Source organism: Rattus rattus, chromosome X (assembly GCF_011064425.1).
Source record: "Rattus rattus isolate New Zealand chromosome X, Rrattus_CSIRO_v1, whole genome shotgun sequence".
Classification (NCBI taxonomy): domain Eukaryota; kingdom Metazoa; phylum Chordata; class Mammalia; order Rodentia; family Muridae; genus Rattus; species Rattus rattus.
The window spans coordinates 30,482,222-30,497,478 of NC_046172.1; the positions used below are offsets into that span (position 1 = coordinate 30,482,222).

At 42.8% G+C, this 15,257-nt stretch overlaps 1 protein-coding gene across 5 annotated transcripts in view; it reads left to right on the plus strand.

Moving 5' to 3' along the window:
• Positions 1–15,257, plus strand: part of Gpm6b (glycoprotein M6B) — a 145,836-nt gene that overhangs the window by 116,133 nt on the left and 14,446 nt on the right. For all 5 annotated transcript variants that reach the window (XM_032889586.1, XM_032889584.1, XM_032889583.1 and 2 more), the window contains one exon: positions 12,819–13,005. In XM_032889586.1, coding sequence (XP_032745477.1) covers positions 12,819–13,005 — 187 coding nt within the window. The remainder of the gene's footprint in view (positions 1–12,818; positions 13,006–15,257) is intronic.

A 15,257-nucleotide genomic window follows, 5' to 3' on the forward strand; every position in this document is an offset into this window, starting at 1 on the left:
GTCCCACCTCTTCAGGTTGTGTCCTTTTGGTCATCCCAGTTCACTTCCAAACAAGGCATATACGTAGCCAATTTCTGTGTCTGTGACAAGCTGATACTAAATGGAATGCTTCTGGTCACAAAAAGTCACTTAGGTAGCTTGAGCCTTTCTCTGAAGTTATGCTTAGATTTTATCTATAAACTTGCACAGACAGTGCTTTTGCCCTAAGGAGAATAGAGCCAGTCATGAAATGTCTCCCAGAAGGAGAAACAAGGACTGAAACTCTCTTGTGTTCTGTGCATTGTGGTTCTTTCCTGCAGGTAATTAGTGGAAATTCCTATGGGTGTTTGTGATACCACCCATTGTGTTTTAACACAATTTTATGCAAACCAGTCACACCCATTCACCTACAGATGGCCTATGGTTACTTTCCTGTAAACCAAATAAATAAATAAATAAATACCTTGTTTTGAGGTGGAAGTAATATTGAAGCAACAAAATACCTGATAAAAGCAGCTTAAGAAAAGAAAGATTTATTTGGGCTCATGGTTTCAAGGTATGGACCAGTGATTCTCTACCTGTGGGTCTACCTTTTGGGGGTAGAATGACCCTTTCACAGTGGTCACTTAAGACCATCGGAAAACACCAGTATTTACATCATGACTCATAACAGCAGCAAAATTAAAGTTGTGAGGTACAATGAAAATAATTTTATGGTTGGTGGATCAGCACAACATAAGGAACTGTATATATTAAGTGTCACAGAATTAGGATGGTTAAGAACCACTGGTGTAGACCATCATGGTGAAGAAGTTATAGTGCCATAAGCATTACAGGTGTAACCATTGGTTCTCAACCTGAGTGTTGCAATCCTTTGGAGGGTCATTCATACGGGTTACTTAAGACCATTGGCAAACATGGATATTTATGATTCATAACTAGCAAAATTACAGTTATAAAGCAACTGGTCACATTGAATCCACAGTTAAGGATCAGATAGTTTAAAACAGATATTGCACACTTCCTCTTTTATATTCAATTCAGAACCTTAGCACATGGGATGATGCCACCCAATCTAGAAACTGCCTCACAGATGTGCCCAGAGGTTTGCCTCCTAGGATATTTTAGATTTTGTCAAGTTGACTGTCAGGATTAGCCCTCACCCTGCATTGATTTCAAAGTCTTGGCTTCCTTGTGTACCAAGTATGATGATGTGTTTGTCAAGCTCAGGGATCACCACACCCTCTTTAATCCTTTCTTTGTTGTTCCTTTCCCAAAACAACCTTGGCTTTGCCTTCTCTCTGCATTCCCATGCTTTTTCTAGAATGGCCTTATGAAGATGGCTTCACATAAGTTCTCTTGCCCTTTCTCATTTATCCATTTCTTAAAACTGGCATGTAACACTGATTGCTTAATAGCCCTGTGGCTTTGTCTGATTTTTATCCTTCCTGCTTCCCTTGAAGACGCCCTGTCCCCTTTGAATAAAATTCAGAAACACTGGTTCTGCCTCCGCCCACAGCTAAAGACTGTAGCTTGCACCCACTCGGGTCCAGCCTACACACCAGTGCCAGATGAATCTCACAAGCACATCCCAATCATGTCACTCTCCTGCACATAAACCTGCCCCCTCTCCTGCTTGCAAATGAAGCACAGAGGCTCAAGATGGCTTGACTGCCTCCTACGGTTGGAGGAGGGCCCACCTGCTTTTCTTTTCCAATTTCTTCTAACTCTACCCTGGTGTCCTTGAGAAACTCAGCTAAACCTTGGCCCCCACACCACACTGATTCAGCATTCTTTCTCCAATGCCTGTCATGAGGACATGTGTGCTATCCAAGGCCTATCTACACTCAGTCCATCCATAGACCTTTTTGTTACTTTCTCACACTAACCAAGGGCATCTGTCCTACCTCACTCCCATGTCACCATGTTGTTTCTTTTCTTGTGTGCTGCTCCCTCACCACCACTTACAAGGCTCAGTGTTGGTAAGGAAACACCTGCAAGCCCTAGCACAATGTCTCACACATAGCATCAAATCAAGAGAGTCAATAAATAGATCCAGGAAAGCAAAGATACTGACCCCCAAATGGCCAAGGATGCTAAATGCTGGTAGACCCCAGACACACTTCCCAAACATCTCCCTGCTCTGAAAATCAGTATTATTTGAACTTAGAGCTAGTTTTCCCTACTCAGGGTCAGTTTCTGCAATCCCTTGTTCCCCTATTTGACTAGGCAAAGTGTTAAGTATGATCTTTAGGAAATCCAAAGGCAGTTAGTCCTACAGGGCTGACAAATGTCTGTTTGAATTTGTTTATTCCCGGCCGTGTAAGTGTCTTAACTTTTATATGGTCACCTAGCTTTTATTGCTCACATATTATTTGACAAATGTTGGCAGTTAATCTATTTTAAGATTTTCGTGGTATGCCACATGACTGGAAGCTCTGTGATAAACAGGTTTTAGGACAAGCTTTTAAAGGGTCTACTGAGAAATGACTCCTTATATGATATTAAAAATAGTCTCAGCATTCCTATCATTACATGGGTGAACATTCATGTCTGGGTCTCTAAGAGAGTCAAAAGGACTAGAAGACAAGTTATCTGTGTCTGTGCATAGCTCTTTAAGGGAAGCCACCCTGCCATAAATTGACTTCAAAATGTCATATAGTGCTCTGAATTGGTGATTTTCAGACATCGGGATTAAAATTAGAGGCCCCTTCCAACAATATTGGTTATATATAAATATTTCCTATAAGAAATTATAATTAATACTAAACTTTTGGTTTGGGCAGAATGAAACCCAAGAGACTGCCTTGCATATGTTGAGGCCATTGCTTGACCACTTAACTATATCCTCAGTTCAACTTGCATATTAAAACAATGATAAATCCATCCTATATTATCCTAAATAGCATCTTCAAAAAGATAAATACTTTCGGGTTGGGGATTTAGCTCAGCGGTAGAGCGCCTGCCTAGCGAGCGCAAGGCCCTGGGTTCGGTCCCCAGCTCCAAAAAAAAAAAAAGAAAAAAAAAAAAAAAGATAAATACTTTCCAAATCAAAATAATACAATTACTGAGAAGAGTACATACTATTTTCTACTTTTTAAAATCTTTCTAAAATGGGGTTTAATATCATGTGAATTCTGCCTCTCCCTCTGTATTCACTCAGGGGTATCTTGGCTTGTCCTACTTTAGTTGAGATATATGAAGAAAATTCCATCTCTCAAAGGTATGAGTGAGATTGGAGGAGATTTTTAGTGGCCTTTAAAAATAATTGTAGAATAAGAATTTCTTTTCTGCTAATGGCAAGATTCGGCAAGTAGTAGTTTCATTTTTGAAAAGATATTCTGTTATCCTTTGGGAGTGGGAGTCGGAGGACGAGTTGCAGAAGTCGTTTCTCTCCTTCCACCCCGTGGATACCAGGGATGACCTCAGGTCTTCAAGCTTAGCAGCAGGCATTTTACCAACCAAGCTGCCCCAAGTAGAGGTCTCTTAAAGAATGTAGAATCTGAAACCAACTGATGATCCTCTGGTACTCTGGGCTATGAAAATCTGTTGCTGTGACCTGAATGTTGATTGGCTCTTATATTTCAGAAATGATTTTGTGAAGTTACACACGGATTATTTGGAAAACACTAGCAGTGGGTGGTATCCCACTGGGTCTGAATTCCCAATACTGACACATTTTATTAACCCACATAAAGTCCCATATCTTTATACCACTACTAGGACTTCATCAAGAAGTCATGAGAGCTGAAGAAGCTGTCAGTCTCACTGTGGCAAGTACAAGTTTCCCCAAGTTCACTGGCAACAGATACCATCAGTTGTTTTCTTTGAAATGACAAGCTGTTCACTTAGTTCATGCCTGAGAACATTTCTTCTAAATGGCTATGTCTGAGTAACTACAGCCTGTCAGAGATGCTTTCTAGAGAAAAAAACAAAAACAAGTAGTGTTCCGTGAGAAAAGGTGCGAGGTGGGCTTGTCACAGAACTGAAGCAGAACTTCCCTGAAGGTTATGGCCCTCTGTTGATGAGTAGTCGCGTGTTCTGCGCTTCCTTTGCTCTCATTACGTGGAACATTCAAAGACACAGTCTCAGGGTTCTGATTTAATAGAAGTCCCATATATTAATACATGTGGCATTGCAGATGGATGGATGTCTCCTTTGTACTGAGGATGTCTTGACCAGCTCTGCAGCTTTCTTTCTCTTACTGCAATGCTTAGTGCTGAAGAATGTGCTCACTGCACGTTAGAGCCACCGTCTCCTTTGTGCTACAAGCATCAGCACTTTTACTGTGCAAATGTCACTTCAGTAGCACAAGTAAATAACGCCTTAGTGCTGTGAGAGTGACAGTTTGGCCCTCACAGGCCTCCTAGAGGGGCCTTGCAGTCTCCTGGGGCTAAACCAATATCCTTTCAAAAACCCTCCATTCTACCTCCCTGGCGTAGAGTGGGCCTGGCAGACTTGTACCATACAATCTTCTGGGAAGCTGGTAAGAAAAGCAGCAGCTTGTTCCTCTTCATGAACTTAAACAGACTGAGGGGTGTGCGTGTGTGTATGCATGCATGCACGTGCACATATACATACATACACACACACACACACACACGTACACACACATATACACACGCACACACACTTATAGAGGCCAGAGGATAATCTCAGCTGTCATTCCTCAGGTACCATCTATCTTGTTATTTGAAAACAGGTGCTTTATTCAGCCTGGAGCTCTCCTAGTAGGCTATACTGGCTGGCCAGCAAGCCCCAGGGATCTATATCTAACTCCATAGCTCTGAAATTACAAAATCCCACCTCACAATTGTACATGGGTTCTAAAACTCGAGCTCTAGTTCTCATGGGTGAGCAGCAAGCACTTTCCTGACTGAGCTCTCTAGCCCCTAAACAGAGTTCTGCGTGGTAAAGTATATGAAACGCTTGTCTTCTCCAGTGGAGCTCTGAAGGCTTTTCCTGTAAAGGGTCTGATGTAATTTTCTGTTGCCACCTACTCAGCTCTGCCTTAGGAACCTGACTATAGCCATAGGTGATATGGAAATGAATGTGGGTGGCCATGTGCTAATAAAGCTTTATTTACAGATACACAAGTTTGAATTTCACATACTTTCCATATGTCACAAAGTACTCTTCAAGCCTCCCTCCACCTGACCCATTTAGACGAGATTTGCTTCACTTTAAGGGTGGGATGAACACAGAATAAAGGAAGAGCCCAAGCTGGCATTGAACTTGTAAAAAAAAAAAGCACTCTGTTCATAACTATATGGAGAGCAAGCCAGATTTGCTCCAGGGACCAGTGTGTTGATCTGTATTCTATATCCTTGATTTTCCAACTTGAGTCTCCGTTGAATTCACCAGGAAAGTTTATAGGTCTAAACAACAAACTCTAGTTTCTGAATCTACCACTTATCAATGGAATATTCCAATCAAATTGATCTGGGTCAGTGGAGCTTTGATATCAGAATTTTCAGACATTTCTAATGTGATAGAGTCCTGTTCTAGCACATTTTTAAAGTAGGTGTTATCGTAAGCAATTCTTTTTAGAACATTTAGAATCAAGAGGCTAAAGAGAGAGCTCTACAATTAAGAACATACACTAATCTTACCAAGGATCCTGGTCTAGTTCCTAAGCATAAACGTCAGGCAACTGATAAGCACGTATAACGCCAACTCTGTGAATCAGATGCCTCTAGTCTCCAGGGTTACCTGCTCTCACATGCACATATCTATACAGAGACACACACAGATATAATCCTTTTTTTAAAAATTTACCTGGTGACAAAGCCAAATTCTAAGACCAAGGTTGAACACTGTGACCTCACAGCAGGGTTCCTTAGCATCAAATGTAAGCACCATTCCCCAATCATCATTGACCCTAAACTATCTCCAGACATTGCCCAGTGTCTCCTGAGGAGCCGTGTGGCACCTGATTGAGAGCCCCTAATCTAAACAATACATGAGTTTTTGATTATGCATCTCAGAAATTCGACTTTTGGACTATATTGACATTTGGGGCCTAGTAAATCTTTGTTGTAAGAAGCTGTCATGAACACTGTAGGATATTTACAACATCCCTGGTCTGCACCCACTAGATGCCAGCTGCATCCCTTACCCCAGCTGTGACAACCAAAAATACCAATAAACTTTGCCAGAGGTCACCATGGGGCACAATCATTCCTTCTTGAGAATGCTACTTAGCATCTCCGGGAGGCTTCTGTGTACTGTTGTTTACTTTGGCCTCTCTTAAGTAGGAGTCTAGCTGCTCCCATTTCCCTGTAGTCAGTAGTCTGAACATTGCGAAAACTCCTTTCCTTTTCAATTTTGCAGCTTGGTAAAGGGGTAAGGCATGCCCTGGGTAGAGGGGACTATAGTGTATGCATTCGTGTGACATTTATTCCCTGGGGAAGAATCTGAGCCCTTGTTCCCGCTGGCCCTCCTTCTGAGCCAGCACTAAATCTGCAGCCAAGATCATGGATGACTTGGGCAAATCACTTGGCCATTATGAACTCACAGCCATGGCAACGGCCATCCCCAGGCCTGAGGACAAAAGGTGTTTTATTCTGTTGTTCTGCACAAAAGGTTCTAGGGATGCTGGAGACAAAATGGCCATTGACAGTTTTAGGCATTGATGTGTACTTTTTTTCTCCCTACTATGTGGTTTATATTTAAACTGTCTTAGGCTAATACACACTGGAGCTTTTGTGTGAGTCAAACCTAAAGCCATCTTTACACAGAGACGAGCTAAATGAAGGCTTAAGATATTAGCTCAAAAGAGGTTTGGGAGTTTGGTGAGAGAGACTGAGAAAGACTAGTAAAAATATGTTTGAAATTCTGGCATCGATTTTTTTTCCCGTTTTGATTTAAGATCACAGTAATAAGAACAAGGGGGTGGGAGGGGCAGGGGGAAAGTACTTTCCTTGTCCCTCTGGTTTGTAGTAACCAATGTTATGATGGCTGGCTTGAAGCTTGGGAAAACTTGTCTGTGAGTTTGCAAGTGCATTGAAGCAAAGCATTACTCTTCCCTTAACAAGCATTGGCTTTTAGCAACTCCATGCTCTGCTGATATGGAGCATCAGCCCATACTTAAAAACATCACTTGCCTGGGACTCCCTACACGAGAGCTAGCCTGAATGTGAGACTCACTTCCGTTGCCATTTCAGACACTCCTAGCACCTTGGGGAGATGAGGAGTGCATATAAACCAATTTTCTTCAGTGACCCCCATATCTGTTTTCTCAGCCCCCATTCATATGGGGGCAAATGGTATCTTAACTGTGAGAAGTATTGAGGTTCTCAGTGCTTCCTTGTCTCGGAGAAAGCACTATAGTTGCAGCCTTTCAAGGCAGCAGAACGATTTAGAATTTTTTGGTTTGGTTCTTCTATTTTCTTCCTTATAGCTGAAAAACTAGCAGTTTGGTTTGCGAGTAGCTAGAATGTTGTAGCTGAATCCTAGAGGACCTCCATTTTTTAAGGGGGGTAAAAATGCCAAGTACCGTATGGAAGCAGGCATTGCCCATGGACTCAGGATGCCACACCTGAGCCTGGGACGATGGGACCGCTAGCTAGTGGCTTCCCCAACCTGTGCATATCACTCTGGAAAGATGGTGCTTGCTATGATGCAGGTACACACCCAGCTGACTGGTAGAGACTATGCCCAAGAGTCTACACAGCTGTACATCTCCCCAACTCCCTACTTCTCAATGCATACGTAGGTGAGAAACTCAGATGCATAGGTTGCAGAAAGCAAGGAAACCCATGCTGCAGACCTGAGAGGCTATCTGGTGTCCTTCTTAGTCCTTTTGACTGGTAAAAGCTAGAGTCGATTTGTATATTCCAAAAGGATCTACCTAGTAAGTCATAAAGATGGGTGTTCTGTCGAACACACAGGTAGGCAATGATTGTCTTTATGTTAAGACAGTAAAAGATAGAGCAAGATTTGACTCAGGACCGAAACATTCCCTACCTCCACAATCAGGAAAATTCTAATCAGTCAATCTATCAGTAGAATCTTTTTCTTGTTGGGGTGGAGAGTGGGCGGGGCTGAGACAAGATCTTAGTGTGTAATCTCTGACTAGAACTCACTTTAAAGACAAGGCTGGCCTTGAACTCACCGAGATCCACCTGCTTCTGCCTTCCAATCAAAGGCATGCACCGCCACAGCCAACCAGAATCTGTAACATAGTCCAGAATTGATAAAGTGGCCCGATGAGCCCTGCATGACATGACCAAACACCTACAGACCTTCCTGTTCATCACACCACCCTCACACTGAACAGTTCCTGGCTTCTTTCGTGCTTCAGGTGGTCTTTGAATGTACCCTGTTCTCTCCCACCACAGGGTTTCCAGTCACGTTATTCTCACTGCCTAGGTCACTCTTCTTCCCCTTCTTTAATCCCTTTGCCTAACTCCTTCACTCTTGGATTTAAGCTTAGAATGTCTTCCCCAGTCACTTCCTGAAACCCGAGTTGCCCCCGCTCTTCATTCTCTCCCCACTTTTGAGTTTAAAATATTTAATATCTCCCCTCACCCTCCATAAACTGCAAACGTCAACAGTGTTATAGATTATACATACCTTAGCTCACCATTGGGTCCCGGGTACCTAGCACAGGACACGAAAGGCTCTCAGTACACACTGGCTACTTTTTGAAAGGAATAGAATGTCTGGCCATCCTTGCCTTGGCCCATAATCCTGCCTCACAGCAGCTCCAGTAAATAAGACTATCTTCCAAGAGACCCCCACACATGTAACAATGGTTAAGGGAAATGGCATTGTTAGCTTGAGTAAAGGCCAAGCCATACCTTCAGGAAGACGTGTGCTCTCATGACCACTTTTTCACTATGATTTAGTAATTTTATCATTAGCCAAGGATAGTTCCTCATAACCGGTATTATCTTTATATGCATACTGTTTCATGAAAGCTGTCCAGTTTTTGTTTCTTTGTTTGTTAAGGGCAGGAAGTTCAATTTGGTCTTTGCTCCTCCCCCATCCTAGGCGAAAGTAAAAACTATTTTGCAGAGATTTCATTCTACCGGAATGTGACTTGCCGTAGAAGAAAGCGGTTGGAACTGGATGAGTAAGAAACTTGTATCAGGGCAGTTGATCTCAAAGTAGAGCTTACATGAGTGTTAGGGGTATCTACAGTGACATAGATGTGGAAAAGAGCCGTCCATTTGTAGGTATCTGAATAGTCACCATACATAGAATTTTACCTCTTTACATAACTGGCTAACAAAGCTACAATAAGCTCTAGGTCCACTCGGTAGTAGTATTTCCTAATGTTTTTTTTCTATATTACATATCACAAGCTTCTAGTCATATTGTTGTAGGGTCTGTAAGAACTCTGTGTGTGTGTGTGTGTGTGTGTGTGTGTGTGTGTCTGTCTGTCTGTGTGTGCGCGCGTGTGCGCGCTCACGCGTGCATTCATGCACACTTAACAAAGAATGACCACTGTGTGGTTTCAGTTTTGGAGGGGTCGTGGTTCCCAGCCACAAATGAAGCCGTCTGCTGAAAATGTATGTTGGTCAAGACTGACATTCACTGATGTGGTTGTGATTTCCCCAAGTTCCTGAATCCCTGTTTTCCCCCTGCTGTTACCACACTAGATCCACAGCACGCAGTATATGGTGTCTGTAAGAACGAGAAATTGGAGAGAAACATTAGCCTTGATCAACTGTTGAACTTGGAACTGTACGCCATTGTTCTTTTAACCCCTACTTGTGTTTTTGAGCCTGGGAGCAGCTGTGATAGTTCCTTTGAAAAGAAGCAGAGTACTCTAACCCTTTGGATAAAAGAGCCTTTCAAAGCAGCCACTGTGGGTTTGGAAGGATGTGTCCCATTGTTAGAGGATGAATGAATGTGCTATACTGTAACACTTAACCCTAACTCCAAATGACAAGAAAAGATATGGGTTGTTAAAAATACATATGCACCCAAAATATCCTGAAATGAAGGAGCACTTTATCAGGTTAGGTAGCATGGTCATCACAGCAGGCTATGCCATTCTGCACAAAGCCTTCCTGCCCCGTCTTCAGCCTGAATTGCATTCCCTTCTGGCACTCCCTCTCTCCTTGTTCTCTGATGTCCTCTACTGGTCCTCTGATGGTCTGGATCCTGACCTTCATCATGATACTAGATATTCCTAACCCGTAGTCTGCAGACCACATGCATAGCTATGAATGTGGGTTCAGCACAAAATAATAAAGTTTCTTAAAACATGAGTTGTTTTTTTTTTTACATTTAGTTTGTGATTTAGTTTGCAATGATTCAATTGTGTCATTCTTGAGTGCGAGCTTTGTAAATGACAGTGTTGTGTTGCAGTGTTAAAAGGGTGGCTGTGCCTGAGCGACGCCTAGTCTTTGACGCAGCCTCAGACTGATCTTGAAGGTGAAAGTATCTTGTTTCAGATATGTGTCCCTGGTGCTAAGCACAGTGCTTGACAGTCACCCAGTAGGTCTTCAAAAGTACCTCGTGAATGATAACCAAGGTGATTTCCTTGGGTTCAGTTAGAACCCAGTTCATATTATAGACAAGCAAATAAATGGTAAGTCTGAGTTTTGTGATAATGGGGCATTGTTTGTGTATAACATCCATCATGGCAGCCACTAGCTCCTGTGGTTACCCAGGGTATGTGGCCAGTGATGCTGAGGAAATGAATTATGCTTTCTACCTCATCTTAAATAACTTAAATTTCAGCAGCCACATGTGCTAGTGACTACTTGATGAGATAGCGCAGTCTTGGAGCCATACAGCTGCTTCATAAAGATCAAATGCAACAGCAAGCATCCTTCCTGTTCCTCATATTATCACAGACACTGAGACTGGGAGAAGGAGGTCACAAATGGTACACACATACGTCTTTTCTTTACCTGATGGGACAGATCAAGACCAAGGATGTTGCTCTCTCTTAGAATGCAAGCCTGGAGAGAATGTGGATTTTAGTTTCATTCTTTCCACTCAGTCCTCAGAAAGCCAAGTGGCAAAAATAAAGCTGAGCTCCACCATCCACCCTTACAAATCTCAACTGTCCAGAGCTCTTTAAGGGACTAACTTGCTAATGAACTTGGAACCATATCATGCACTGAGTCTATTTTACGAGAATTTGCACATCTGTTTCAATGACTTAGACTTACCCAAATACTGCTGGTCATCTTTGTAAAATTAGAAAGATACACAGGCTCCTTGGGAAACCCTGATACTTTGCATTTTCCAGTGAGCTAAAGAGCAATTGCAGGAAGCAGGGAATCCAGTCACTCTCTGCAGTAGACTAAAATGAATGTTTGACTTCACGTGGGATGCTCATTTGAGGAAATTTCATCACCGGTTTGTTCTGCTAGGCTTCCAATTCCTGACTCCTATGAAAACCATTTGAGCGAAAGACTTTTAACTGGCTTAGTGTGTTTACCCTGAGCTAATGAATTGCCCTTGATAGCTGTTAAACATGTTAATGCATTTAAAGTTGGATTTTCTCTGGCAGGCCATTTACTGAAGGGTCGGGATGATATAGTCAGGGCTGGGTGGTCAGGAAAGCTAAAGACATTATCCCCAGGGCCAGCACTGTGATAAGTAGAAGAGAAATGTCTCTAAGCTGGAAATGTCACTTGGCTGTGGAGGTCAGGTAGACCTTTATGGCCATTTCAAGTAAAAGTTTCTTTTAAAAGTAGATAAAGGGATGGAGAGTTGTCTCAGTGATTCAGAGCACTTCTTGTGCCCTGGGTTCAATTCCCAGCACCCACAAAGAGGCTCACCACCTCCTCGGGCATGAAGCATGCACGTGGGTACACAGATGTGAGCACATGAAGGAAAACACACACACATAAAATAAAAAAAATAAATGTTTTGAACAAGTAGATAAATGTCTCATCTTCTCAAGAGCAGGTGTGAAGTCTGGCTCTGTCCCCTTCATTTCACTTCATGGAGTCTCATTTCGTCCCTTTTCTCCTCGCCTTGTTTCTTTTCCCTTCAACTACTTAAATATCACCTACTGGGTTTGGGTTCTGACTCTGAGCATGTAGCATGTGATTTAAGACAGAAGCTGGGGAGGAGGAGGAGGAGGGAAAGGAGGAGGAAGAGAAGAGGAGGAAGAGGAGGAGGAGGAGGAGGAGGAGGAGGAGGAGGAGGAGGACTATGAATGAATTGCTGCTGCTGCCCATGTTGGGGAGGGATAATTTTTATTAAACAGCTGGGGTAATTTCTGTTATCATTTTGAAGCAAACTTGCGTGGGCCCACTTGGGTAGATCTTGGTGACTTGGTACTTCAGTACCTTAGAGGCCCTTTTCAAAATGATCCACTTGATATTTTTCCAAACCTGACAGCAGTCTAATTACCACATTGGATTCTCCCAGTCTCTCACAGCATCAAGGGCTTGGGGAAAGCCAACGGGTACAACAGCAGTAGACGTATTTGAAAACCTCATAAGGCTGGGTTTGAAGGAAACCTGACTGTAGCTTTCTTCATGGAGCTACAATGGCTGTGAGGTCCTCTCCTTTGCCTTCATCAGTCATTTCCACTTGGGTTGCTGCTCCTTTGCCTCAAAGTCAGGAAGCTCTCAAATGATGTTACATCTTATAAGTGACAGTTGATGTCTGTCTCTCACTACCTTTGGGGAATCTAAACAAAGTCAGCTACACTCCCCTTTGAAGTGCCTGGGTCCTCACTCACAGAATCTAAGACCCTAGAAACTACCCCTGTGGTTTTTGGGATTTTTAGTCGTATGACATATTAGCCATAGAGCTGAGAAGGGTGACACAGTAGAAATATATGTGCTAATGGTGGTGTTCATGAAGACCAGAGGCATGCTTGCCCATCATGCCTGCCTTTTCCTCCTTTGATCTAGGTTGCTTCGAATGCTGCATCAAGTGTCTGGGAGGAGTTCCCTATGCCTCCCTGGTGGCCACCATCCTGTGTTTCTCGGGAGTCGCCTTGTTCTGTGGCTGTGGACATGTGGCTCTTGCAGGCACCGTGGCAATTCTTGAGCAACACTTCTCCACCAACACCAGTGACCATGCCTTGCTGAGCGAAGTGTAAGTATCTGCTTCCTTTTACAAATATATGGAAGATGCAACTACCTCAGAATGGTTTTTTTGATTGTCTTGTCCTTTTGTGGCAGAAAATCAAGTCCTTTGATTAAAGCTATATTCAGATACAAAAGGCCCATGAGGGATGAGGAGGTAGCGGAGTTGGTAAATTGCTTGCCTCCCATGTGCAAAACTCTGAGTCTATCCTCAGCACTGCATAAACTGGGTATGCTTGTATTCTCAGCACTCTGGAGATAAAATCAGAGGGGTCAGATGTTTATAGGCATGGCCATATTTAATTATCTACACACAGGAAGTTCTCAAAGAATAATTTTTAAATGAAATATTAAAAGTTCAAAATCATAACAAGCTTGAGGCCAGTCTAGGATATGAGACTTCGTTTCGTGAGAAAGAAAGGAAAGGGGGGTGAAGAGAAGTCTAGGATACAACACGAAAGGAAATGCTAAGAAAGTGGAAGGCGCTTGAGGCCCAGGGTGGAATCTCATTTCTGCAGGATGAGGTACACACACTCCTCGCAGTGGTGGTAGACATCTGAGGCGACAGGTTGATGCCGAGGCGTCTCACTAGACAGGCTCTCATCATTCCTAAGCAACAAGGATCCTCTAGATTACCCCCTGGAATGGATCCGCTCTGGACGACTCACTCAAGTATAAGTTGACAGGAACGGTATCCCCACATTAATTCTTCTGGCAGAAGAACTAATAAGCCCAGGGCACCCTGATGCCCTGAAGAGGAAGCTCTAGAAACACAGCTCTCCATCTTCCTAGTCTGCAATGATTCTCAGCAGAAGCTCAACAGTCCTCAAGCTGATCTCCTAACTGCAAGCCCTGCTGCCATACGTACTTCCTTTAAGTAACTTCCTTTTGCTCCATTCCTTGAGCATTTTGGGTTTAGTTTAGAAGCTTCAGTGCTGGTGGGTTGTAATTGTGAAGAAATGTCACCACTGGAGTGGAAAAGGTATACATAAATGTGGAATTATGATGAGTTGGTTTTTTGCTGAGTTGATGAGGCTCTTGCTGTGGCCCTGGCTGCCCTGGAATTTTAAGTGATTCTCCTGCTTCTGCCTCCCGAGTGCTTAGAATTACAGGTGTCAGTTAGTATGCCCGAGGGGGGAAAATATCACATTTTAAAATCTGTTCACAAATGACATCTAAAGAATTGAGTAAGGATAAGAAGGCTTTAGTGGGGGATGCAGTCAGTATGTATATGCAGAAGAAATGTATGTGCACAGCCTGATCAGCAGTGTGCTTGCCTAATCTATATGAAGTTCTGGGCTGGATGCACAGCACTGCACAAATTGAGTGTGTTGGCTCATACCCTGTAGTCCCCAAACTCAAGCAGGTAGAGACTGGAGGACCAGAAGTTTAAAGTCAACCTCAGTGTTGATGCAAAAATATGTGTTGGAGTCAGATGAGAGTGATCGTGGCCCAGGAACACAGATTTAGGTCACCTGAAATTCCATGTTCCATCATGGAAGTTGTTTAATGTTTTTATAGTAACAATAAAGCCACAAATCATGATGTTCTTCAAATACATTGATGGAAAGGTCAGAGAGACAGGTTAGGACAAAGGAGGAAACCTTTGTTGATGGCCTCAGAGCTCTGCTAACACTCAAAAAACTTTGGTTGATGGATGCAAGTGTTCTACTAATATACTCTGAAGATTTTTTTTCTGTTAGACACAGAGGTGGGCAAAAAAAGTTATTTAGGGGGTTAAAGATAGTCCAAGGTGAACTGAAATTAGACTCTGGACCTGTCCAAAGTCATTAAGTTCTAACCAGTTAATACGCCTTTCAAGTTCAAAGACAATCTAGGATACATAACACTCTTGTCTTATAAAAAAAAAAGACACAGAAATGTGCAGGGAAGAAATACCATAGAAAGTGTATTAACTTAATTAGCTAACGATCTTAATCCATGGTTCTCAGACTTCTGAGAAACATTAAAGTATGTCCAAGCCTTACTGCAGGCCAGTTAACAATCTCTTGGACGTGTTATCTAAGTATCAGTATTTTCTAAAACAACCTAGATGATTTCACTGGGCAACCAAAGCCTGAGGATCTGCTTCCAAAGGACAAACTTAGTTGTGAACAAGCTTTCTCTGACTTACATGGAAGTTGATGTTCCATCACTTGTATAATAAGGATCTGCACAAATCTCTCCTTGAAGATACCCTGAGGGCTGACTTGGGTGTTTTCTCAGAAGAGCGTCAACCAGCAAGCCTGTTTGGGAAGCATT